This window comes from Pezoporus occidentalis, unplaced genomic scaffold, assembly GCF_034315485.1.
Source record: "Pezoporus occidentalis ecotype Australia unplaced genomic scaffold, CSIRO_AGI_Poc_V1 ctg15, whole genome shotgun sequence".
In the NCBI taxonomy this organism is placed as follows: Eukaryota; Metazoa; Chordata; class Aves; order Psittaciformes; family Psittacidae; genus Pezoporus; species Pezoporus occidentalis.
Window position 1 is genome coordinate 4997243 of NW_026913316.1, and position 27673 is coordinate 5024915.

General features: G+C 38.5%; 1 protein-coding gene across 1 annotated transcript in view; it reads right to left on the reverse strand.

The window, feature by feature from the left end:
- The window catches only part of DDC (dopa decarboxylase), a 49994-nt gene extending 23542 nt beyond the window's left edge, over positions 1 to 26452 (reverse strand). The window contains exons 1-7 of the mRNA XM_062610901.1: positions 26110 to 26452; positions 20505 to 20618; positions 19712 to 19831; positions 15658 to 15792; positions 12343 to 12486; positions 2912 to 2978; positions 751 to 845 (exon numbers count right to left, since the gene is read on the reverse strand). Coding sequence (XP_062466885.1) covers positions 751 to 845; positions 2912 to 2978; positions 12343 to 12486; positions 15658 to 15792; positions 19712 to 19831; positions 20505 to 20618; positions 26110 to 26310 — 876 coding nt within the window. The 5' untranslated portion in view covers positions 26311 to 26452. The remainder of the gene's footprint in view (positions 1 to 750; positions 846 to 2911; positions 2979 to 12342; positions 12487 to 15657; positions 15793 to 19711; positions 19832 to 20504; positions 20619 to 26109) is intronic.
- Between the last annotated feature and the right edge of the window lie 1221 nt (positions 26453 to 27673).

Genomic DNA, 27673 nt, shown 5'->3' on the forward strand with positions numbered 1-27673 from the left:
TCCCCCACAGGAAATTACAACAAGCTTCATCTGCTGATAAAAGAAGAGGCAGAAAGAAATGCTTTATTTGTGAGGGGATTTTCCCTCCTCTTCTTCATTAGTCACTACCTATCAGTGCTGTGTTTAAACTTCTGGCTTTACCAAACAGCAATATTTTCTCCACTGATGTGGAAGAGAAGGACTTATCTGACTGTCTGAGGGAAGCAGCAGGAAATTGAAGTATTCTTATCTAAGCAACTGAATGCCAAGTAGCTCAGAAGGTGGGGGGGGGAAGGAACAGGAGTGCTGTTGGAGAAATATTTCATTTAGCTGTCTTGGTTATTAAACCCTGTCTGTTTGAGATACAGCTACTGGCTGTGACTTTCAGGATATAAGCTAAAAATTAGACGTATTCTTTCTTTTTTCTTTCTTTTTTCCTTTTTGTGCAATGTTATAAATGTGCCTTTTTGGATATTTGGGAAAAAGTTCCTCTTTTCTACTTTGTAAAACATGTTTCACTACTTTTGATTCACTAATACTTGCTATTCTGAATGACATACTGTGGTAACTATCATACTCCAGAACAAAGCAGCAGAAATTACATAAACACAAGCAATGTAATTGAACATACAAGGATTTGTAGTGCAAACTGAAGTGCAGTGCACTCAAAGATTCTAGAAGAGCCGTTAATGTAGAATGCATAAGAAACACACAGATTCTATGGAAGAGCAAGATTTTAGCAGGCTGCTAGAGAAGAAACACTTTATTCACCTCCACTCCGTTTAAAAGATGCCTGAATTCAGGGCAGATGAATGCACTCCCAGCATAGGCTGCATCAATATGCATCCAGATATTTTCCTTATTACCTAAAAATAAAAAAAAGCAATTGAATGGTAAATAAAGAGCAGATTAAAAACCCCCATTCATTTGCATGAGCCAAGTGCCTGAGAGATTTTTCTTTGTTGTTATTATTTTCCCAACTTAAAATTGAATTAAGAGGTTTCTACCATCTGGGTTTCTGTTAATACATAAAGATGTATACATAACATATTATTCTTCCTCCACACTTCTTCGGTAATAAAGTCCTTTCATGTCTAGGTTTATCTTATTAATATTAAGCAAAATAAAATATTAAACAATTTTAAGAACCATTATAAAATGCACTTTAAAAATATGTATCTGGAGGTGTAGTTATTCTTTCTATAGCATTAAAACTATCTATGCTGGCAAGAGGAGCTAGGGGTTTAGCTGTGCTCCCCACTTCTAACTCATGAATCACAAACACATTTTTAAACAGTATTTTTTGTGTATTGATATGTGTGCATGTTTATGCTTTTGAACTATGTGCAGCAAGCTATTTATTTCAAGGACTGAGACAAGCAAGAGCAAGGACTGAAAGGTTAAGGAAGTACCAGTTTTGATTAGTCACTGAATGGTTTCTGCAGAAATATTTAAGCATTTAAGCCTCTTATGTATCCTGTGTAATTTAATATTCACTCTCTGTTACAGATCACCTCTATTAATGCAAATAGTAAGAATTCTGGTCTGTAAGTTGGTGACTGAAGCCCACATAACATCTTTACACTGGTCATCAAATAATTCTGATGGGTATTTCCACATACAGAGGTATATCAATTCAAATGCAGTTGGGCACCAAGTTCATGCTGGAATGTGCATTCTTGTGAACTACATTATATTTTTGCATGAATATCTGGAAAAAGCTAATAAAGTGCTATTCATAACATCCATGACTTAGGTTTATTTGAAAACATGGTCAAAGTTCAACTGATTATGTATTTTTAAACATACTTGGTTTGAGACACTGCCTTTATTTCATAGACTACTGCTCATGTATATTAAGAAAAATTCACCTGCACACAGAAAAACTAGCATGAGTAACGATTATGATTTGAGCAGCGATTATGATTTGAGTAGTGTGCAATCTTTCTGCTGGTCTCTGCTGCTCAAGGAGGAAATCATTGAAAGCAATGGGTGAAACACACACGATTAGCTGCTATACCTAGAAGTATAGGTGTCACTATTTTATTAGGCCAGGTCTATAGAAATCACCTGAACAGTAAAATTTCTAGCTGCTAAGCAGAATGCTAGAAACATTTGTAGAAAGGAGGGTTGGGAGAAACTGAGTCTGTGGGCCTTGAGCTGGAGGGCAGGAGACCTCACAGAGCAAGTCACCTCCACAAAAGACCCAACTGTTTTAGGCCCTACCTGAATAAATTAACAGAACATCAAATCTAGCTGTGTTTCTATGAGGGTGCTTCCAATTGCTTATAAATTTCCTGATCTAAATGCACCCTTGAGAATAGATACCATGCACTTCTGTGCATTTTCATGGGGCAGCAGGTGTGTGCTTTTGGCACAGCAAACTATAGCACAGAAATACATATTTTGAGTCCATGACTCGATCACTATAAACAGGCTGGCACATGTTCTATTTTCTTGAGAAAGTAACTGGCAAAGGGAGAGGGAGGATTAAGGAGAATATACGTGGATTTTTGGTGCACACTTCCCTGCTTTTATAGTCATTAGAACCAAACAGAAGCAAAACACTTGGTGCACAGGATAATTAGAATTCAGTTTTTCCACATTCTTGACCATTGCTCTAATGCACTTGCAGGTAAAAGGACTTGAAGAAAAATGTTACAAACTGAAGCACTTACACTAATTTTTAACTGAGTGTTCCAAAATACTCCCCACCCAGAAACCCTTGGGGCAATGTCCTCTGTACACTATAACAGTTTGAGAACGCAAGCTTGCTGCTTGACCTAATATTAGAAAGAAAACTGTAACTGAAGGTCTCATCTACAAGTAGCCTTATTGAATTTGGACACTGATGCTGCACAATACCCTGGAAATGACTCAGCATGGCTTTAACTGGTATCTGCAATTTTAAAAAGTAGCAGCAAAGACTTACAGATAGGACCCAGTTCTAACAGTTTGTCAAAGGAGCAGCAAGGTGTGGTTCCAAGTGTTGCACAGAACTGCAGAGCCAAACACACAAAGGCAAAAAAATACGTTACAGCAAAGAACAGTATCAAATGAAAAAAAAACCCTGTCTGCAAAGGCAACAATAAATAGAGAGAATAGGTGATACAGGGCAAAAGAAATGGATTTTAGCAGCCAGTAACCATCCTTCAGGGGAACTTTTGAGAATCAATTATTTCAAAGCTCCCATAGGCATCTCTTGAAACAGATGCATAAAATCAAATATTAATCTAAAATTGACTGACAAATAATGCAACACAGTCACAGTATTACATTAATGATATATTTTATAGATTTCCCATGTGTTCCACATGCTTACCATGTGGCCCAATACTAACCTCATGTATACAATTATCACCATAATGATTTGCAGTTTGTGGTCTATAAGCAAGCTCTGAACTTGAACAACTTAAAGGTGCTGGAAGTGCTGTTGACAGAACCCATTATAAAAGGTTACTGCCTGAATTAAAGAGCCACAGTTCTGTAACAGACTTGTAAGTGCTTCATGCTCAAAGCATCTGCAGCCTGGGACCTATTCACTAGTAGCACATTAGGTTTGCAAGATATATTGCCAGAGAAACATTTTCTCCCAAATTCATCCCAAAATACCAGAAACACCCTTCCTTCATTCGGTTAATGCCTCCTTTAATGTATCATGCTGCATTATCAGTGGGCAAAAGGCAGAAGCAACATAAATACTGTATTTTCACAGTAAAAAAAAGAATATAACTAGGTGAAAATGAGCTATGGTAACTTACTGAGAATATGCAGGTAGAATTATAACCCCCAAAAACCAAGTGCATATAAACTGACATTATTTTATTTTTCATTGCTACACTTCTGCTTTAAACACTTTGTCTCCTTTTTGCAAGTGCTAATAAAGACTGGGTTTGATTTTTGCCTTGTTCCGGATTTTTATACAATAGAAGACACTTCATAGGTTAAATAGGCAAATAAAATATGCTGGGTTTTAGTTAAGAGTATTAGAATCATAGAATCATAGAATAGTTAGGGTTGGAAAGGACCTTAAGATCATCTAGTTCCAACCCCCCTGCCATGGGCAGGGACACCTCACACTAAACCATATCACCCAAGGCTCTGTCCAACCTGGCCTTGAACACTGCCAGGGATGGAGCATTCACAACTTCCCCGGGCAACCTATTCCAGTGCCTCACCACCCTAACAGGAAAGAATTTCCTCCTTATATCCAATCTAAACTTCCCCTGTTTAAGTTTGAACCCGTTACCCCTTGTCCTATCACTACAGTCCCTAACGAAGAGTCCCTCCCCAGCATCCCTATAGGCCCCCTTCAGATACTGAAAGGCTGCTAGGAGGTCTCCACGCAGCCTTCTCTTCTCCAGGCTGAACAGCCCCAACTTCCTCAGCCTGTCTTCATACAGGAGGTGCTCCAGTCCCCTGATCATCCTCGTGGCCCTTCTCTGGACTTGTTCCAACAGTTTCATGTCCTTTTTATGTTGAGGACACCAGAACTGCACACAAGACTCCAGGTGAGGTCTCACAAGAGCAGAGTAGAGGGGCAGGATCACCTCCTTCGAACTGCTGGTCACGCTGCTTTTGATGCAGCCCAGGATACGGTTGGCTTTCTGGGCCATGAGCGCACACTGAAGCCGGCTCATGTTCATTTTCTCATCAACCAACACCCCCAAGTCCTTCTCCTCAGGGCAGCTCTGAATCTCATCTCTGCTCAATCTGTAGCTGTGCCTGGGATTGCTCCGACCCAGGTGTAGGACCTTGCACTTGCCATGGTTAAACTTCATAAGGTTGGCATCAGCCCACTCACAAGCGTGTCAAGGTCCCTCTGGATGGCATTCCTTCCCTCCAGGGTATCAACTGAACCACAGAGCTTGGTGTCATCAGCAAACTTGCTGAGGGCGCACTCAATCCCACTGTCCATGTCACCGACAAAGATGTTGAACAAGGCTGGTCCCAACACCGATCCCTGAGGGACACCACTCGTTACTGGTCTCCAGCTGGACATTGAGCCATTGACCACAACTCTTTGTGTGCGGCCATCCAGCCAGTTCTTTATCCACTGAGTGGTCCATCCATCAAATTGATGTCTCTCCAATTTAGAGACAAGGATGTCATGTGGGACAGTGTTGAACGCTTTACACAAGTCCAGGTAGATGACATCAACTGCTCTACCCCTGTCCATCAGTTCTGTAGCCCCACCATAAGTTCAAAGGAATTGGATCATTTATCCAAGGTCACACACAACTATAATGCAGCCAGGGCATGACTATAAATACGTGAAATCCAGATTCTGGGGGGGTTATTTTTGTACTTCTGGTTACTTTTTCTGCCAAGTACACTGTCAGTGCACTATCTTTTGCTTTCACTGTTTTTCCCTTCAGATCTGCAAGTAGCCACATTTTTTCTGTTGTGTGTCCACATCCCTTAGTGAACTCATGACAAGACCTATAAGAAGATAAAGGAACGCCTAGATGATACCTGTCCATCCACGAGACCTTTCAAGAACAAAACCATACCTTCATAGCAAAATATAGGTACAATTATGCATTAAAACTCCATGCAGTGCAATTTTGGGTCACAGCTCCATACTGAGTACCTATGCAGAGCCTTTGGGTTCATTGCCCTCCCTTGCAGAAGGAGTGATGCCATGAGGGAAAGTTTCCAGTGATTCCTTCTCTGCACTGGACTTCTTTGGCCCATCCAACATGCCAAGTAATCTTCTGTTTCTAAGCATCTGTTTAGTTTGTCCAGGACAGTAGGTTTTCCTGCTATGCTATCTGTCATTGCTTCGCAGTTGTGGAGCTCCTGCAGAATGGGGACTTGTTGCTGATGACCAGCTGAGAGCTGCAGCTGGGGACAGGGCGGACTTTTGGCCTGTCAGTTACAATCATCATGATGTGAGTAAGCACTTCCTTAGTAAATGATTTTGCTCATGTTTGTGTTACCTGATGTGGCCTTATCTGCTTCAGCTTTTACTCTAGCACAAGCTTTCTACTTCTGAGAAAAATAATTCCATGTTATTATGGCATTAGCAAATTGTTTGCCTAAATCCTATCATCTGTTTTAGCCTAATACCATGTTTCACTTGCCAAGTGTATGCTTTTTTACTGTTCTGGCTTGGACATTCACATGCTGTCTCTCCTGCATTTCAGTGATACTTCTTTAATTCTAGGGGTTCCCATACTCAAACAACAACAGCTTTTTAAAGGAGGGTGTTTTTTCCCTCTTTTTTAAAAGGCGGTACACGTTTGCACTAAGTATTTCTGCTCTAATTAGACAGAATGCTTGATAGCTACCAATATTTTACCCTTTATTTGTTCCCTTGAACACTCATCCTCATTCATAAATTGTCACCTGCTTTCAAGATAGAGATTTTATTGCCTTTTCACTTCTACCAGCTGTTGGATATTGGAGACTGTTACAAATCATCTACGGTCACATCTTGAAGCAGGTCCTGTGCACATCTCAGAACCAGTCCTTCTGGGGGTTCCCTAACTAGTCCTCTCCATAACTTCTCATGAGGTTTTAACATGCTTGTTTATTTTTGCTTTTCACATTTCCCATCAGGCTTTTTTTTCTTCTTTTCATTCTATGAAATAAAGCAGCAACAGCACATTAGAAAGGCCTGGCAGCTTGACAAAAATAATCTGATTATGAGACAGAGAGTTGGATAAATGCGTTAGGATTTTCATTCACTAGTGCCAGGTTTCTAGAGAACTCACACAACATGAGAGATGGCTTTTTCACTACTCATCAAACTGGATTTTTCAAAATTTCTAGGAAATCCCACACTAGCGTGAGCATTCAGTAAGATGCGCAGGTGGAGATGTATTCGAAAAGCCACATATTTAAAACTACACATCCCAAGAATATTGAAATAATCAATAATCTGTTGCTAGAGGTAAACCCCCTCTTTTAAGTACACTTTCGAACATTTCCCTATCTATATCATACTGCATACCTGAGAGACATTTGAAATTGTTGTAGGGGGCTGAATTTTTCTGTTTAGTGGAAAGTACTCAGATAGTACTCTATTCATATGAATTTATGTACACTCTTAGAGGAAGTCGTATCCTGTTAGCAGAGACCTGATTCAATGTAGTCATAGAAAATGCTGAAATCATTTTATCCCTGACAGCACACATGTTCCCCCAACTTCACAATTACGGCAATATTAATAGCTATCATCATGTTTCATTGCGCCAATTAAAAATATCAGCTGTGGGGAATATATTATTCTAATTTTATAATAATAAATAATAGTATTGCTTTATATATATTTATAATAAAAATAATTATTAATAATAATTATAATTTTTTATAAAATAAGAAAGGGAAAAATCAGTATGTTTTTCTAAATCAAGCTACCAAGAACCTGAGTTTGAAACAAATACAGTTCTGCAAATGAGCTGAGCATTTTGCTGCTAGCACATTTTCCTCTCAGAATAATCTAATCTTTACGCTGGGCCTACCCATATTTCTGAGACACATGAGAAGAACAGAATAATTACAGTGCCTTGAGGTACATTTATGACTTCTCTGGAAGTTTAATCATCCTTTGAGGAAGGTTGCTTGTAAAAGATTGCAGGATATTTTTTTTTTAAAAAGAAGTAAGTTTGGTTTCTTTTCTTACGAAGGCGGCGTGCATGTGTTGAGTCAAAATATATTTATCACATTATTGTCTACCTAAGATGTTCCCACAACCAGGAGAAGCTTGAGTTTCATCTTTGAACTGCAGATCTACAAATTGGGTCACAAGAAATGGAAAGAAAATTCTGGGGTTTCTATATACATAAAGAATAGGGATTAACCCTAATAAAGAGTAGACTATAGACTTAGTTCTGCTTTTATACATATATTTTATGATAATGTGTTGTAGTCTTTCTGACAGGATGAGAGTGAAATTTTCTTGGCTAGTCCAGCAATTAAAATAATGACAGAGATTTCACAACAGAAAAGTTACATATTATTGTTATTAGTGTTGTACTGCAGTTAAAGTATTCTCCTTCTAATCAGAATATGTTGCTTCAGTAAGAGATTTTATGAGTTCAAACATATGCTTGGTTATTTAAATAATGGCTTATTCTGTAAAGCGTACCTCAGTTTCTAACATAATTTTGTTGTCCTCTCTGCAGGAGTCTAAGCCTCAAAGCTACTTGATTTAACTCTCAGAAACCACTTAAAGTGGCAGCATCTGCTCTTGTCAGGACTCTCATTACCCTGTCTCACTTCTACACAACAAATCTAACTCAATTTGTATCCTGTATAGCACTGGCAAAATCACATTTGTGCAAAGGGCTGGAGACAGGCTGCATCACAGAAATGGGACTGATGGCTCAGTATAGCCTGCAGGCCTTATCCTTTTCAGGCTGTGCACTTCAAATTTGACTCAAGCCTGGTTGCTAATACAAAGCAGCAGAAGTGCTTGCATCAGTCATCTCATATACTACTTTTCTGAAATGAAGAGCTATGTCAGGAAACACGCATGAATCTTTATGATGCCTGAGAGCAATGACTCTCAATCTTTTCAACTGGAAGACCCCTTACACCTTTTGGAAAAGTCACAGGCTCACCACAAGGCTTTTCATTTGCAGTTAACTATAATGAGGCAGAACCTTCAATGTTCTCTTACTGTATTTATTTTCCCCTACTCAGTTGTTTGCCATCTTGCACTCAAGAGAATGTCTGTGGCTTGAAGAAAAGTGCAGCAGTTTACTAAACCATTCAGTATTTTACAAAACAGTGATCATTCACAAACTGTGGATTAAGAAACATCACCCTGGACATCTATACATATCTCAAGAATCCTTCTTCCAAACAGGAATCTGTGATCAGGATCTTAGTGTTAACTTCTACTGAAAAGATGGCTCCTCTGTCACTCAAATTCTGATTTATTGTTTCCCAAGTGAGTCCAGATACAAACAGCCTGCTTCATAATATCCTGCAGATCATCATTCAGAAGAGTCATTTCAGCTAGAATCAGATTGATTTCATGCAGGCCTTTGTTCAGCAGCAAGGCAATTATGTTATAGAAGCTTTATACTGGATGAGGTTGTTGAAGTACATTGTACTATATATATGCCAGCTGCAATATATCAGTGTTGAATTGTGAAAGATAGAGTAAAGCTCACAGGCCACTTAGACACATTCAAGTGAACTAGGCTTGAATGCAGTGGACTCTACACATGAACTTAGCAGTGCTTTACTTGGTGGTCTCCATATTTGAGCTCATCCAAAGTACAGGCCTGTCTCAAGCTGGAAGCATATAGGGTCCAACCAAGAAAGTCATTTATGTGTGCGCTTAACCACCACCTAATGTTTGTAATTATTGACATGGTCATGACCTCAGCATATGCTTTAAAGCTCCCTGTTATCTGGTGGCCAGATGAAGGGCTGCATATCAGCCACCCTTGGAAATTGCTCCTCGGTAAATTGCAGCAACTTTAGTGCCTTAACATTGGACACAAGTGCTTTGTTTGCACAGTCTGCTTGCTTTGCTATACAAAACTGTATCTGTTTCAATTTCTGCAAAAGTATCTTGAAAGAGACAAATTATCACACATCTGAATTTTAAAAAAAGGAAACAAAAGCAGAGGTCTGGGTACACTGACTGGCAAGAGCCTTCAATGAACAAAATTATATACACATTACTAGTGCTAAAAGATATTGATGGTGAATAGGAATCCAAAGACTCATTTTAAAGACAATGCCTGTCCCTAAACAAGACTGACTGCCAAATCCTGTGTACATAAAAAGCAAACCTATAAATACCAGATGGCTGCAATGAGAGAACCTGTTTCACATCAAGCAAATTCTCCACTTATTCTCCACTCACCTCTACAAGCAAGAGACTTCTATCAAGTTCAGGATAATAATTCCTCATTTGTTCCTTAAATACAAGAGGAGAATCATGCCTACAAGGCACTGTAATTTGCTTGCATGTTCTTTTTAATCCTCTACAAAACTTTTTTTTCTTTTCTTATAAGGGAGACTGCATCAGCTTGCATGCAGCCAAGATGTCTTCATTAGGAATGATCTCTCTGCTGCTGCAAGTCTCTTTAGGCAGAATTTCTTCTGTTAAACCTTTTGCTTTGATGTTGAATCACAGCCGTTAGTGAAGGATCAGTGAATATAGGGAGACAAGGAATAACATGGCATGAGGTGTTTCCTTGGCAATGTGCATATCTTTGGCACCAGAACAAAATAAAATTGCACCAAAATACTCAAGAACAAAAGAAATGGAAAGGCTTTTGAAATCTGCAAGCCAGAAAACAGAGCACTAATAGAGTGCATGGACTGTTGCTCAGCATGACAGAGAATTAACACACCTTTTGAGTTAAGAGGCCATCCATAAGGATAATGAGATCTAGTTTAATCTAAGCTGACATGTTTTATGTATACAAATAAATGGAAGACCTGGTACAGGCCATATGAACTCAGACCAGCCTCTACTGTTTTTGAAAGCCTGTTTTGCACAGCTAGGCAAACAGAGGAAGAACAACAACACTTAAATCACCCTTTGTAAAGATGTCACTGAATACATAAAAGAGAATTTTTATTTCCTTTTGCTACACATAAAAAAATAAGAAATAAATATTTATGAGTGGCAAGTTGCTTTTTTTTTTTTCCTAATGGACAAAAGATGAGGAAAAAACACATTAACTTTGCAGTTAGTGTATGGAGATATGATATAGTACATAATATAAGATATTATGAGCTGGTACCATATAACAAAGAAATAAACCATACCTTATGGCACATCTCCATTTCAATAGGTGCAGCCCACAGAAGAAATTTCACTTTGGAATACCTAGAAATGCTTTGTATCTCAGTCAGAGTCTTATTATATTGGAAAAAAATTGATGGGAAGTGCTTGGTCATCCTAAGGACTCACTAGTTATAGTCAGACTAGAAATTAGCAGCATTCTGCACGTATCAAAACCACTTTTCAGCTTATTCATTCTTATACTACATAAAAACAGACACTGAAGGTTAATAACAAGAAGAGTAAAAAGATTAAATTTTCAAAAGAGCTTGGTGAAATTTAAGCTTCTTTGTCCCACTTGGCACTTAACCACAAGTATAAGCAAACTTAATCTGCTAATTCTTCTGAAAACAGTTCATGGAAATTTAAGTCGCTTTAGCCCTTTTCAAAATGTTACCACATGAAAGTAAAGAAACAACTATCAAGTCACACATGACTTTTCTGAAAAAATGTTGACATATTTTTGGCTGCCTTAAAAAATCCCCTTTCTAAAGTTCTGGGTTTCTAAAATAGAGGTAGTTTTTTCTCCAATTTTCCTTCAGTGGAGGCCAGTAAAAACATATTCTTGGTAGCGTATTATACTCCTTAGACAGCCATTTGCTTAGAAATGAGTAAATAATTTTGTTGATGATGTACAGAGATTACTTAGTCCATGGAGGGGGGGGAAAGCAAACAACAAAACAAACAAAACAAAACAAAACAAACAAAAAACAAACAAGCAAAACCACAAAAAAAACCACAAACAAACAAACAAAAACCCTAAGAACAATCCAAAACCGAAAGGCAAAATCTTGTTTTAACTTGAAATAATAGGATGGTGTTCTGAACTGACAGGAAGAGTAGTTCTGATAAGTAAGCAAATGTTCTTTTTGATCAGGTACTTATAGTAGAACCAAACTTTAGAATTTTATCCAGTCTAACACTGTTTTATGTCAAAAAAGGGGGGATTATGAGCTTTTGCTGCTGAGATATAAACCCATTGCTTTTGCTAGACTGCTGTGGAAGCAGAAATCTGTGGAAAGAATGGACAAATAACAAGAAAGGATGACACCTAGAGCTTCCACAGTTAGAGGCAAGTTACATATTCACAAATACCTGCCTGACAATGTCTGATCTTGATGATACTTGAGTATATTATGGAGGTTCATTTCTTTGCTACAGTAGTGAGGAGGGGAAACTACCGTTTCTTAAAAATATTTAAGTGTGAGATACCATCATTTAATTTTGTGCTTTTAAACTTGTTTTATGGGTAAATTAGAACCTGAAAAATAACCGTATAAGTTTATAAAACTGGCAGTTCAGAATTCAAGTGTTAGGAGATTAAAACACTGCAACTAAAAAATTCACCTCCATTTATTCGGCTGTCTAATATAACCTCAAGTCCTTTTAAAACATCATTTTTGCTGAGAAAGGCAGCCAGTTGCTCAAATTCGTTTATCTTCCTGCACAGAAAGGTGTATTTAGAACACTCATGGAACCTATTCTAGTATTCTAGCTAGGCTGCCTATTGACCCCTCTGTTAGGGATGAGATCATCTATTCACGTCAAAAATAGCTTATCAGAAGCAATAAATCCAGTGATTAATTAAATCCAGTACTCACAAAGAATGGGATAAGACCAGAAGCTTTGTCTTCATCCAAAACTTTGTTTAGGGCTGAACCACAAACACTAAATGTATCATCTGAAGAAATATTTTTAATCTTCACACCCCCAATTAGTGCAGCCCTTTCCACGGATGAATGAGCCTACAAGGAAATGGACAAATTTTAAGACAGATACTTTTTATTGGAATGTAAGAAGTTAATTTGAATTTAAAAATAAAATAACAATTTCCCTTAAGTAAAGGAATACTTGAGATCCTGGGACCGTTGCTGGTATATAACAAACAGACACATACCTCTCCCTCTTTCATACAGATAGACAGACATATGGACACACATACATATATATGCATACATACACACACACACACAAAATACACTGATGGAAACCCTGAAGTATTCTTGAGACTATTGCCATGGCATCATTCAGACAAGAGTTCAATCAACCTTAGAGAGAGCTTTAATTAACATGTTCACAGCTAGGTAGGAGTGATAAAGAGCTTCGGGATTTGGCTCTAAATCAACCAAAAGACATGCAGATAATCAGCTTGCCTGACAATGATTCAGTTGCTTGCTACCATATTTTTATGGCATACAGCTTTGCAGAACTCTAAAAAGTTAATGTCATGGTATGGTATAGAATGAGATATTTTCTTACATGATAATCCTTTCTTTTTAGATTACACACTGACTAAATTGTGGCTCAATCATTCATTCATTTTGTAAGCCAATTAAGGATCATTCCCAATACATTATTTTATTTATAATCCACTTGATCTGAATTCTCCAGAAACAGTATTTTTAGAACATAAAGCACATATTAGTAAATAAAATCAAAGTTATCACTAAAAAATTCTTATAAATTTGTGAAGTACAATAATAACTTTAGCCAGAAAATACTCCTTTAGAGCATGACTAACCCCCCAAAAAGCTATTTTACCTTTCATCTTCTACAATTTCACTAATTGCCACTAATTTGAATAATTTCTCACCTTTTCATATTGTGACTATTCTCATTCCTAATCTCCATCCTACTCTTATTAGTTCTTGCTACTGCCTACAAGAGTATGTGCTAATTCTATTCTAATTTAGCATATAAACACAGAAAAGATTAAGCTAAAGCACAGGTTGAACAAGACCAGATGAAGATACAAGCTTCTGCCTTTCAACTTCACGTTCCCATAGAATGACAAGGCAGATTTACTGTCAGCTTGCATCTCAGCACTGTCTCTTGTTAAAGTACTTTGGTAAACTAATCAGGCAACAACTTGAGCAAATTTGGAAGTCTAGACTTGAAATATAACTTTTAAAGTGGAAAACAATGTGTGTACCACGACAATACCATACTTCATTCAAGTGTACAATGGAAAGAGGTATTTTATAACTGAATTGCAGCTAAGCAAACTATAACAATACACTGAGGCTGTTAGCCAGTCAGAACCTCTGAACTGCATCTTCGAATCTCCAAAATGGTAATAAGGCTCTCTGATAAGCACAGCCATTCACAGTCTTAAGGTTAAAACTGCCAAGATGCTTTTGCATTATAACACATCTTCAGTAACCTGCTGCTCCACGGAATTCCTAGTCCTCAGCAAAATACTAAGTAATCTCCCACCACCTTTAAGGAGGGCAAGGAACCAAGCAGAAAGCAGTGAAATGAGTGGGCAGCTGCTTAAGGTAGCCAAATAAACATGGTAAAAAAAAAGGTTGATGAAGAAATGGCCTGAGAAAAGTTGAGACCATCAAAAAGTACCCTGACTTCTGTCCTAGTCCCAGTCAGGTGTCTGTTGTCAGGGGTAGCTCTTAGATGCTCCTTTCAGCTCCTAGGTCTCAGTGTCTCTTGCAAACAAAATGTCAGCCAGGATAGCCCAGGCACTAAAAGAAAATCTGTTGTCTCCAACCCCCCAGGTAGTTACTGGGGAAAGATTTGTTACCACTTGTGCTCTGTACTCATTAGCACAAAGCAAAATTATTTCAATGGGATAAAGATTTTCTAGAAATGCCTAGGAAGATGTATAAAATCTGAGTTTAGCTTTCTGCTCTGGGCCTCCTTACTAGCCACCTTTTTACCTCCCTCCTAATGCTTTCTTGCAATATTGTGCTCTGTCTGTGCATGACTTTCTCTCCCACAGAATGGCTTAGGCTTACTTTCTTTTGTGGATTATTGTCTGTGAGTCACACAGGTCTGTTCTTAATGAAGGAGGACCGGTGAGCTCTGCAACAATCTGCTTTGAAAGGGCAGCACTATCTTAAGGCAAATCCTTCTGTAAACATAAGATCCTCTGACCTTCAGTAAGCAGTAAGGCCTGTCAGACCTTATTTCAGGTCAGCCACTTACATGGGACAAAACCCGAAAACAAGTAAAAGGCTTTGAGCATCACTGAGTCAGAGTATGAGCTCTGGAACCGGCAGTCTGCACAGCACAGACCTTAGGGTCTCAGAAAAACAAAAACAAAAAAAAAAAACAAAAACAAAACCACAAATATCATTTATGCCTTTTAAAAACAGTTATTTTTTCTCGTATTTCTTGTTCTAACTCTTCTCACCCTGCAAGTGTAGTCCCTCTTCCCACCAGCAAAGAGCTGTGTTCTTCTAACTTGCTTTCCAGTGCTTTTGAACATACATACACTTCATAGTAAATCAAGGTAAGCCTAAAACTTGGCCATTTTATTCTGCATAATCAGATATGATTTTAAACTAAACATCAGGTGCTAAGTTTCTTCTGTCTCATTGACATTTAGATATGAAAATGTCACAGCTATTGAGAGAAACAACATTGCTTAGCCCTTCAGTAGGATTACTGTGTCAGAAGGGTAGTAGCAGCAGAACTCACAAGATTCAAATTTGGTTTCATTAACAGTAAAAGCCTCTCATGGTCTTGGCCTGCTGAGAATTTAGCCTAGCTCAGTCTGCTAAATACCACTCACAGCCAGAAATCAAGGATTATGTTTTCTTACAAGATTTCTTAGCTGGATTTATACATTAAGATCTTTGCAGAGTTTTTTTCTTTAAAAAAAAAAAAAAAAAGGATATAATGTTTTGGGCTTCTTGAAACACTACAACCAATTTACTTTATATTCATGCATCAGGTTTTCTGTGTGCATGCACCTGCAACTATGCATGCATACAGGGGGAGGATGATGGATGGATGGATGTTCACACATGTATATATAGGAGGAAAACGTGTGCACACACAGACACACAAAACCATATAGTTACCAATCTAAAGAGTTTATACTTAATTCACCTGTCTATTGAGATGAATGAATTGTTAAGTATAGACCCCATGTTTACATGGTTTTGAGAGGTACTCACCTGGTCAGAAGCATAGGCCACCAGCCTGCCCATGATGTCTGCTTCTGTTAGCTCGGGCTTTTCTGCCTGCACCCGTCGGATAGTTTTTGTTCTTGCAGCAAGCAGTGAAATCAGGGTGGCCTCACTTGCACTTCCCTATGGGACAAATTGAAGGAAAGTTCAAAAGGAAGACATTCCAGAAGAAGAAAAGCAATGTTTTCTTATGTATGAATCTGCAAAGTGGTCAACAGAAACTGCATATGAGAAACTGCACAATCTCAAGTTTTTTAAGAATATGTGTGACAGCAAGTGAGGAATCTCTATTTGATCTTAATGTCCTCCTTCCTGATGCCTCTGTCTGCTCTCTTTACACTTATTCAGTTTAGGCACCAGCCTTGCAATCCATGCTAGAAAGCGGGACTCAAGACATAAACGTATGGCAAAAGGCTCTCCAACCACGCACCAATCATTTGTTAATCACTGACAATGGCAGAGTAACTGCTGAATTCTGTTATGCTGCTGAATTCTTTTATGCTGGATTTCTGCAAACTTCCACCAGAATCTGGCTGTCAACTCTCATTTCTATCAAGCAATATACACAATTATAATGCTTATTTAATATTTACAGTTATCCTGGGCAAGTCAGCTATTGTAGCTAAAGGAGAAAAAAACATTGACAAAGCAAAAAAGTTATGATTCAATACAGCTAACTGCATTTCAAAGTATTAGTTATGTATGTTTTCTTCATCAAAACCACGCAGATGTAACAAACAGTCACACACTATTTCTAAATTGCATTTTGATTCACAAAACATGGGTATAAATTGTGTATTGGATACTCTGCAACAACAAAGAGAGGAATTTTGATTTGTAAACTTCACAAGAGAATACAAGATCCCACAATTTTTCTCACTGTTTTTCCTCTAGAACAGGCAGATGAAACATGCTCTAAACTGCTCCTTTAAAATACAGTAACAGTTTGTAAACATGTTCATAAATTTCAGTGGGTTTGAGTGTCCATACATAAGATTTTGGTTTTAGGTACTTTCAAAGTTGAACAACTGTGGTGTGAATCTTCCTCTGCCAGGGCAATGAATACAGTTGCTTATATTAATATTTCAGGAATATCCCCAGTGACAAGCTAATTTTGGAGTGATCTTTCTTATCCTGTACCAAAATTCTATGCTCCCTCTGTTGAAGACCTGTGTGCCTGATCTTACAATTTCATATATAAGAATGTTCCCAATGAGTTCAGTGTTTCTGCTAAAACTGAAGTTAGCTGAGCTGTTTATATAAAGACGAAACTGCCTTCTATACCTGGCAGCATCCCAACAGAATTTAAGTTTTCTGATGAGAAACTTCTGTCATCATGTCTCTGTTAGCAAAACTGTTTCTTCCATGCTCAGCACAATAGTGAAGTAGCAGCAGGAAAAAATACTTGTGCTTCCCAACAGTCCTGTGAGCTAGAATATAATTACTCTGGTTGCAGATGTCCAGGAGATGCAAGGAATGTTTCAGTCAAGGACATCACCTATTTTCTGATAAGCTGGTTTCTTTCCTGATTTTTTTACAAGCAATATATAATGTAGTAGTCTAAGCATGCTATCAGACAATGTTGTCTGAAATACCCTTTCCAGAAATTCAGCAGGTGAGAATAATTTTTGTTTGTGCAAACTACTGCAGCTTATTGTGATGTGTTTCAGGTAAGCTGCATGTCCTCATAATGAAGCTGGGCAACACAAAGCCTGTGTGGAAGAACTCACATCAGGCAAGTCACTGAAAGCAACCTTTCTAAACCTGGGTTCTTCACAGTAAAGGTAGCTCTAGCACCCTTGCTTTTAGTATGTGGGAAAACATACTATTACTTTTATTAAAATGTATTTGGCAATGATAAGGTCCTGTAAAATCTTTATTGTCTTTCCAGGACATGTAAGGAACATACATGTAAAAGAAATGCACACAAATGTATAAAAGTAAACAGTTGTAGGAAATTCCAAAGGTTCAGGCATTAATTTGAGATTTGGAAATTTAAGCCCCCACTATTCTGGAGACTGCCTGGATGGGCAGGCAAATGACTTAGGTTCAAGAATAGCCTCAGCCTTCTAAGGAGTGCCACAAGATGCCCTGGCATCCTGGCAGCTCATCCATGCTGGTGTTTAATCAGTGCATACAACAGTTCTTGTATCAATTTTCTTACATAGAAGGATGAAAAGGAAAGGGCCTGTTGCCCAGCTGAATTTTCCCTCCTGATATACAGCTGGAACGCAGCCTAAAGGCACTTGAATCCAGCAACATTTTTGAATGTTTCACAATAGACATAGGCTTTTTCACCTTACCTCTGTTTCCATAAGTCACCTTTCTTATACTGAAGCATACAGTGTTTACAGAACATGGACGGTACATCTCTCTATTCACCTGCCATCAACCTTGTGCTAAATATTTTTGAGGAAAACAAAACTTGGTTCTTGAACTACTTGACTAATTTACAAGAAGGATAAATCATCAGTGTTCCTTGCCAGGCCAAAGACAGGTTGAATCTCATTTTGTTTCACCCTTAAACATACCTTTTCTTTGCAGAGCAAGAACTCTTTAAAATTCAGAGTAGGTACACTTTTCAGCAGTTTATCTAGAATGAACAGCAGAATACAAGCTTCAGGAAGAAAGTTGCTTTCTCACTTATTTTTAAAAGCTGTTTTTTTCTCCTCTTGAATGCTGTATTCTGCATTTAGTGACGGATGATGATACCTTTCCTTTTACTGCAAGCAAACAAAGGTTGCCATGGCAAGCAGGCTCAAGAGGCGGAAGAAATATCAGCAAGAGCTGAAGTTCATGTCCACCAGAGCTCTGAACTGAAATTTCCTTTCATCTTTTGCCATTTTCAAGTGTCATCCTGCACACAACAAAGTGCTTCATATTGACATAGACTTCCAAATGTAATTAAGAGCCAATTTTCATAGGCTGCTGTACCCAATATGACAATAATTACTTGGTATTTACCAAGAGAATGACTGGCACTTTCACATTCTTCTGTTGTCTTTGCCTCACGCTGTCTTATTTGTATCATTATTGTTTCAAGAGCAAGACAAGAAGATCTGCAGCACAAATGACTTCATCTTAAGCAGGAACACAGAGCCCACATTCAATCTTGAAACTGACTGGTTTCTGATGAAAATTATGAGCAATCCAGCATTGTTAGCCTGGAAGGGCAATATTTCCTGATGATAACCATCAGGTATAATTGCTTGCTTTCACTGGTACAAAATAAATACTGCTGAGATGCGTGACAAAAGCTTGATTTCTTGAACAAATCCCCCTCCCCAGTCATCATAATAATAAAGGTCCTAAGAGAGCAAGCAGATGAGTAAAGAGCTATGCTGGAAATACAGTCGTGTAGGTGCAGCTCTGCCTAGGAGAAATAAAGCACTCGGGTTAAATTCGTACTTTCCTGGGAAGATGTTAGGAAGAATTAATTGGAAAATGCTATAGGCATTTGCAGCTGAGATCAAAGAAAGAAGCCCCTACTTCTAGAATGTAATTCAGATGTATTTTTGAAGCCTATCTTAGGATAAAACGGATTGTGCCCTGACTGCTTTCCAATTACCAGACTCCAGAGACTATCAAAGGAGCACAGAACAACTATTTAAAATTCAGTCTTTTTCACAGTAGAGATCTATTTTAGTCAGATTAATAGCTGTGACCAGAGTCTGCATTTGCAGAAAGACCATGTGCTAGTGAACCATGGTTGTCAAACAACATAGCTTTATTATGCATGCAAGTTTGCCCATTGATGATATATTCATTATCTAACAGATACTCCATTCAGACATTGTATTAATTGTTAATTCAGGCCTTCATTAAGCAGTTAACATCAAAGTTTGGGGGATTTGGTCTATTTTGGATACTGCAGTGTAGTCTGAAAATTCTGTTATTTACTGATAGAGCCATTTAAGTTGAAATTTTAAGCAGCTCTTCATTTTACCTTAATATTCCTTTAGTAGTATTTTGGTATGAAGGTTTTACAAAATCAAACAACCCACAAAGTCATCCTGATTTCTTTCTTCATATCCCCTCTTACCTGAATGACTCCTCCACCTTGGCCATCCTTCTGTGATAAAAACTCTTCAGGCAAATTAACCATCTTCCCTAGCCAATCCAGCATGACAGTCTCCAGCTCTGTGCAAGCTGGACTTGCAGCCTGGGTTGAAAAACAGAACAGAGGGAATAACCTCACTAGACCATGAAGATAAATAGAATCTGCCAGAGCAAGAATAACTCTTTCTGTCTTTTAACTATAGAGGAAAAGACTATCTGACTAACTTCCCCAGCCAAATTAGGGACCTGAAGACCACTCTGTGCATGTTTTTCTAATACTGAAAAGAAAGTCAAACTGGGCCTCACATAGAATCTTGACTATCAAATGTCAAAGCCAAGATTTGCATCTTGGGGTTGGGCTTTTTTTGACATCAAGTAACAACCTCTTGAGAAAAGCCCATCTTTTATGAATGGGGGGGAATTTTTAAGACAATTTGCCATTCATGCAGCTGATAAGAGAAGTGACAACACTGGGTGATAGGCAACAGTCATACTACTCAGTGAATTACCAGTAAGTTTGCACTGCTACCAGTGATTCTAAATGCTGGTGATCTTTCAAGAGAGAAACTTCTATGAGGAAACAGCTTTTTATTCCTTGAGTCATACAGGCTATGTGAAAACACTTAATTAGTCAAGGAAATTTACCTGTAAAAATACTCCTGTGACTTCACTGCTATTAACCAATATTTTCATTGAAAAATGATACTGAAATGCTTAAGATCTTGGCAAGGTGAAGCACCATTATCACACAGCAGTACATATCCCAGTAAACTTACCCAAGAGAAGCCCATACATCCTATTCCACCACACAACATATCTGCAAGAAGAGCTGGGAAGGAAGAGGCTGCAGGGAAGTAGGCAAAAAAATATGGACTGTGCCAGTGAGTCACCTGTATTAAGGGAAAAATAGTTATTTTAACTAATGCAGGAAGCAGAAACAAATTGTCACAAAATCAGAAAGTATCAGAGGTAAGGACCGCTCAACAGTTCTCAACTACCTCTCTGTAACACTTTTCAGTGTTATATTTTTTAGAATAGCTTTTCTTGGTATTTTTCTCTGTTTTGTATCTATCTTTTATTCAAATTATAATAAATTATTTCTTGCCCCTGCCTTTCAGCAGTTCCAAAATCAGAGTTCTCCATTTGTCTGCCTAGAAGACAAGACTTGCATGGGCAGTGGCACCATGAGTTTCTGTGCAGGGCACTGTTCTTGAGCTTCTGCTTTCAGGGACTCGGGGATATTTTACTCTTTCATCTCTGACATGCAATTGACCTAGCAAGTGTATCTTCAGGGCAGCAGAGGTCCACAGAACACTCTTGCCCATGCTCTGGAGTTATTTTCTAAAATTCAGGCTCTGAATCTGGCCAAACAGCCCTCCACCGCAAAATGAAACAATCTCTTCCAGTATCCAATACTTTCTGTAACTATTATCTCCCTGTAACATTTCCTTCCTGTTTTCTTCTGCATTCCCACCTCTGATGAATTTTACCTATCATACTCCCCTCTCTCCCAGTCTGCGATAAGGTTTTTAGTTCTAGAGCTAACTCAGGCGTCACTGTACCATGCTGTTCTACATGCTGCAAATAACCATGTATTTATTTCCTCTCCTAGCCTTCTTCATGCCAACAACCAGCTCTCCTGTAAGGGAAGAGCTAAGGGGAAACTGTCTTAACTCTTGTATACACAATGAATCAGATATCACTTTCTCTGGTGTCATATACCATATAGAACATTTCAGATGCCCCTATCTCTTTCATATGAAAACAGTCCCAACCCACTACAATTTTCCACTGTCTAAACTAGTCCTGTACATGGTAGGTTCAAGATTTCTGTTTTACTGGTGTCCTGGTTTCAGCTGGGATACGGTTAATTTCCTTCCTAGTAGCTGGTGCAGTGCTGTGTTTTGGATTTAGCCTGAGAACAATGCTGATAACACATTGATGTTTTAGTTGTTGCTAAGTAATGCTTACTCTGATAAGGACTTTTCAGTCTGTCATGCTCTGCCAGTGAGGAGGGGCACAGATGGGAGGAAGCAGAGACAGGACACCTGACCCAAACTAGCTAAAGGGATATTCCATACCACAGCACATCTTGCCCAGTATACAAACTGGGGGGGAGTTACTTGGGAGGGGCAGATTGCTGCATTGGTGGTGATCAACTGTATTGTGCATCACTTGTTTTTCTTGTAGTTTTATTTGTTCTCTCCTTTTGTTATCTTTCTTTTCATTACAATTATTATGACTGTTATTATTACTACTATATTTGACTTCATTTCAATTATTAAACTGTTCCTATCTCAACCCACAGGTTTTACCTTTTTTCCAGTTCTCATCCCCATGCCATGGAGGAGGGAGGGGTGGCAAGTGAGCAAACTGAGTTGTCAGCTGCGGTTATATCACAACTTGTCACTAGATCCAAACCTGCTCAAATCAGGTATCCAAAGACCAGCCACTGTGAACATTTTTAGCTGTAGGTCTTAACTGGTCAGGATCTCTTTCTTTGCTGTAAGAAAGCTTTAGAGCACCTGTGGCAAACACCTACCTTCACAAATCAGAAAAAAAAATGTGATGGGACTTGGCTCTTCACAGAAAAACAACCAACAGATCTAAAAATACCTGATAAACAGTGGTCCCTGATAGGACCCACATGCACAGACTTTCACTGACGTTCTACAATGAGCAAGGGCTGTCACTGTTCATGTCCCCAGCTCTAATCCTCTGTGATCTGTAAGACTTGTGACATTTATCTTGGGTTAATCAAGTTAAACTGCCTACTTGCTGGGAGCATTTGTCTGATGAAACACAGCAGATTTCAGTTGCACCACTCACACAAAGCAAAAAAGCCAAAAGCCCTAGGGCAAGTGCAGCTGCAGTTCTTCCTCCTTTCTCCCCTTCCCCCTTCTCTTGAAGCAACTGTATAATTCATTTCTTTTGCCATGTTGGAACAGACACACATGGTCAAATATTGCAAAGAGTGTGATATAATTGATGCTTGTTTTTTCAGCCCTCTGCTGATAAACAGTGGTACACAAGTGTCTTGATTTTGGTAATTACCACTGTAATGCTTCTCAGAGACATTTCATTGCTCAGATTTTGTCCAAGGATGTCTTCCTTTCTATGGCTTGCTTAGTCTCAGCAAGTCTTCCTTTATCACACACTAAGGATAGGTACTTCAGCTGAGAGTTCATAGATTAATGGATCCAATGTGAGGAAAATTAGCATCTTCATAACTGCTACTTGCAGTTACAACTAAATTTTATAATTCTTGGCTCTAAAAGTGGACATATATCTCAAAAGAACAAAGGAAATCTGAGAGAGAAAGGTGACTCCCATTGATATTTTTATATGCAGACCCTTTCCACCTTGGCTTCTGGATGTGGAGATCAGAGTTCAGGAGTTGTTCCCTCAGTCCCTGTGTGCATATTATGGTCATTATCATTTAGTGGACAGCCCTTTGAAGGCCTACTTCCGATTTCACAAGAAGTTTCCATAGAAAAGCTTTTCCACACATGAATACTTGTTCTCCTACAGGGTAGAGACAGCAGTGGGTACTGCATTATTACTTTACACAATTAATTGATTCTTCCTCCTCTGAAGGAACACCATTTTCACATTTTCAATCATCCAATGTGGTAAATATCTGAACACAACTAACACAGTAAAGATATCAGCATGAAGGAAACAAGAATCACTTATGGGCCACTGATAGCATATGGTAAAACAAGGTTCTATGACCTCTGCCTCATTACTTATTCTGTTTGAAAAAGCCCAGTTCCTCATTTATAAAATGGAAATAAGATATTCCCCAGTGAAATGCTAGAAAATCACTATAGCTGAAGAACACTAGATGTACTTAAAAAATGTTAGTCTTGTCAGGAAAAAATGGGAAGAAGATTAAGGAAAAATATAATGGGGGTAGATTGTCCCTATAGCCAATTTCTAAAATCCCTAAAACAAATTACAAATGATTTTAAAGGATACTAAACCAAATGTATACTCTCTGCCTCTATGTGTTTGTACAGCACCATCATTTTCACACTTCAGTTTCTGTGAACACAGCCAACAGAAGCAACAGCTTGTGCAGCACGACGCATAGAAGAGGTCCAGAAACACTATTAAGACCAGTGTAAGTGGGCCCCACAGTGGTTGTGACACTCCATAAGGTACAGTCCCCAGCAGCAACTGGACAACTCCCCCGGAACATCATAGGTGTCAACTCAGACTAAATTCCCAATGGAGTATGCAGCTCTACAGACCTGGGATTGCAGAGATGACGAGGCCTCTTGCCTAGGTTGGGGCAGTGCAAGATGGTCTTTTAGCCTGCAGGAGGTACGCACTAGTGGAGGGTCTGTGTTTTACACAATGGAAGGAGATCTTGTGCTGCTGACTGTGCAGTACCAGAGATGATAAAAAAGAGATCTTCCCAAGACACTGCACTAAGTATCTCAGATACAAAAGCCTGAACCCCAAAACACAGCAAAGGAGGAGCAGTCAGAGTCTCTGCTTATTGCATTGGGGAATGGAGTCCCACACTGGTGGAGAGTAGAAGCTTGCAACTACTGGCACGAGAAGGAAGGAAGGCTTCTGCTCCACCTGCAGGTCTGCAACTACAGAAGAGGTTCAGTGCCCTAGCTGCAGATGGACTAGGGGCACAGCTGTGTGTAGTGAAGCACCCAAGCAACCTGAGTGTTGACCCTAGTGTTGATAACAGGAATTTAGCTTTTAAAACCCAACAGAGAGATTGTGAAGAGCTGATCCTTGGAGATATTTAACACCCAATTGGACGTTGTCCTGAGCAACCTGCTCTAACTCTGCTTTAAGCAGTGGGGATGGACTAAATGATCTCCAGAAGTGCCATATAACCTCTACTACACTGTGACTTTATGATTCTATGCTCATGTGAGTCTTCAATATTTAGTATAAACAACATAGGCAGAACCAGAGTTACTATAAGAACTGGGATTTATGTACTTGTGTTCTTTGTGTCAAAACCACTAACATTTCACAGTAGAGGAAAGTTTTGGATAGAACATTTCTTCTTCAGCATGTATCACCTTGTAGAAGTAAATTTACTTGCAGGGCATGTAAATATCAAGAAAAAAATCAATTTAATTAAGAGGAAATATGGCATATTGATGGCATAATTGGAATTCGATGTCTCACTTTCTATTCTCATATGACTCATCTATTTTAATTTGATATTATTTTCTTGAATGTTCTTACTTGTTTGAAGCAAAGTGTTTTCTGTTCTACACCACAGACAAAATAATTGTTTAGTATTTTTATCCAATGAAAAAGAAAAGGTAATCACATCTATGAGCAGCAATGAAAGTATTTGCATGTGTTGGACATAATTCACCTGTCTAATTAATTCTGTTGAATTTAAGACTTCACCCACAAATCTTTGAGAAGAGTGGAGAAATTTTCATTAACTTCAGTGGAGCTTTTGCCTGTGAAAGGACAGCAGCGTTGGCTCCAAGGGAAACAAGGTAAAGCCATATTGAATATCAAATATTTACATTGGTCAATGAAAAGGAATTGGTATTATAGTACACTGACTAAGCACATTTGCAGAGCAGTGGTTCTAGTCACATCACCTAGCTACATCCAGAGAAGGAACCCAAAATTGTTATTGCAGAGATCCAAAGAGAGATTCCTCTTTAACATTTACTAATAATCCTGTCCTCTTCAAGTTATTTAGAGGCCTTAAGAGACAAACATATATTTAAAATAAAAAAGGTATACCAAGAGTGGAAAACCAAGAAAGATTCAAAACTTTGTTCTGCATTGTCTGTTCAACACTGTCCAAGGACTAATATTTAGGTAGTGGCCATCTGCCTTAAAAGCTACTAGAAGTTGACATTTAGGAGAGTAAGTCAACAGAACAAGTATAAAGAAGAATCCTTTCTAATCAGCCCTATAATGAAAGGAAGTCTCCTAAGAGAATTTTAACATTTAAAGATCAGCTTGAAGGAACACTTTAGACACAGCAAACTAATAAAAAAAAAAAAAAAAAGCACATTTTATAAAATATTTACTGTACTTTGCAAGTAGCAAAAATATCACATAAAATTGAAAGTTATGAAGCTTTGCCTTAACCAGTTCAAGGAGAGGAAAGGGGATTATTTCCAAAAGCAATCATCGCATGAAGCAAAAGAATGATTTGATTATTTTTAGCAAGAACAGAAAACATTTGTTGTGTAAAGTGTTAGGTCATATTTAACTAGGGATACAAAGCAGAATCTTGCCTTCTAAAAGCATCAGTGTAGATACTTATGTTTGTAAAGTCTAGCTGCACAGCCTTCAATCCACACTTTCCCTAAAGCCTTTGAAAGCCTACATGCAGTATTGAATGTTACACTAGGGATCCATTGTTCTTACCCCTGGCATGATGATCTTCTCAATGTCTTTAAAGACATCCTCAAAGCTCTCAGGATCCTGGGGTGCACAGTCTGCAATGAGGGGCCTTAGATATCCTGGTTCCACATCTGGGAAGACTTGTCTTTTATCTATTGTCTCCAGGTAATCTGCAATATATTCCACCATCTCCTTCCCTCTCTTGCGGAACTCTGCAGCATCCATGGATATCAGAGTTTAGGACCAGAAAAAAAAACTAAAAAATAAAAGAAAAAGGAAAAGTCACTTTTTGAAAGAAAATTTTACCAGCTTTAAACCTGTTATTCAGATTTATAGCATGACTCATATGGCCTTTCTGAATAGACCATATGCTCTCATTTCTGCATATTAGGCCAATACTCATACAGTATTGCATTCTGCTTCACACCAGTATCAGCTGAATATCGTATAGAAGTAAATCACACTGTTAAATCTTTGATGCCTAAGTCACAATGTAGATTACCTTAACACAGATAGGCTGCATCTTTAGCACAGAAAAGCAGTAAAGGCGCATCAGTGAAGATTCAGGAATCACAGACTTAATTCCTGCTGTTGTCAGTTGACACAAGGATGTGGCACTGTTATGTGGCACATTAAGAAAAGGTCTAAGAAAATAGCATGCTGTGTGTCTCTAATATCATCTATAATAATGAGCTATAATAATCACAGTTATCACAGTGATCCATTTTGCTGCCCTGTCATTTTATCTACTTCTTACCTCCTGTCTTGCCCCAGGACTTAGCTTCCACACTTTTTCACTGTAAATGCACATGCTGTGTCATTTACAAAATCTTACTTCAATTAGAATACACTCAGATGTGATCTGTGCTGTATTTTGCAAGATGTGAGAAAGCTCTTTGGGGCTGTCCCTGTTTTCAAGATGTTGTGCAGGAGCTCTAAGGGTGCTTTAAGCTAGGCAGAGACTGCGTGAGCACACCCAAGGTGATACATGGCTCAGCTAAGACAAGCTGGAGTTTGCCTGCAAAGTGCTGTGTAAGCATAATTCGTGTTGCTATAGTGCCTGCTCCTGCTATCCTGGCCTGCCCAGCATTTTTAACTGTATGTGGCTGTGCATTTTGAGTGTTCAGTAAATATAAGATTGAGACAACAGTGCCTGAAAAAAGTCCAAGAGTCTTTATACACTCTGAGTGATACTGTTCCTTGTGATCTAATAAGAAAATTGGGAAGTGAAGCAAGGATACTCGCTGCTACTGTAAACAATTACTACACGTAGTTCACATACCTTCAAATCTTCAATTTTTTAATAAAATAATTATATTAAGCACAATGTGAATATTAGGTAATTAAGAGACAATTTGTTAGATATCAGCTATTTGGTGAAGAATGGTATTGATTGAAGAATAGGGTGGATTGAAGAATGGGGGGGATTGGAGAATAGGGTTGCAAACAAGTAACCTCAAGAACGTTAGGCTTTGTTAGCAACTATAGAGAAAAGGAAATTACTAAGATAAGCTTTGCCAGAACCGCCTGGTGGTTACTGATATGACTGATATGACAGTGATCCTAAAATAAAGTGAGGAAGAAATAA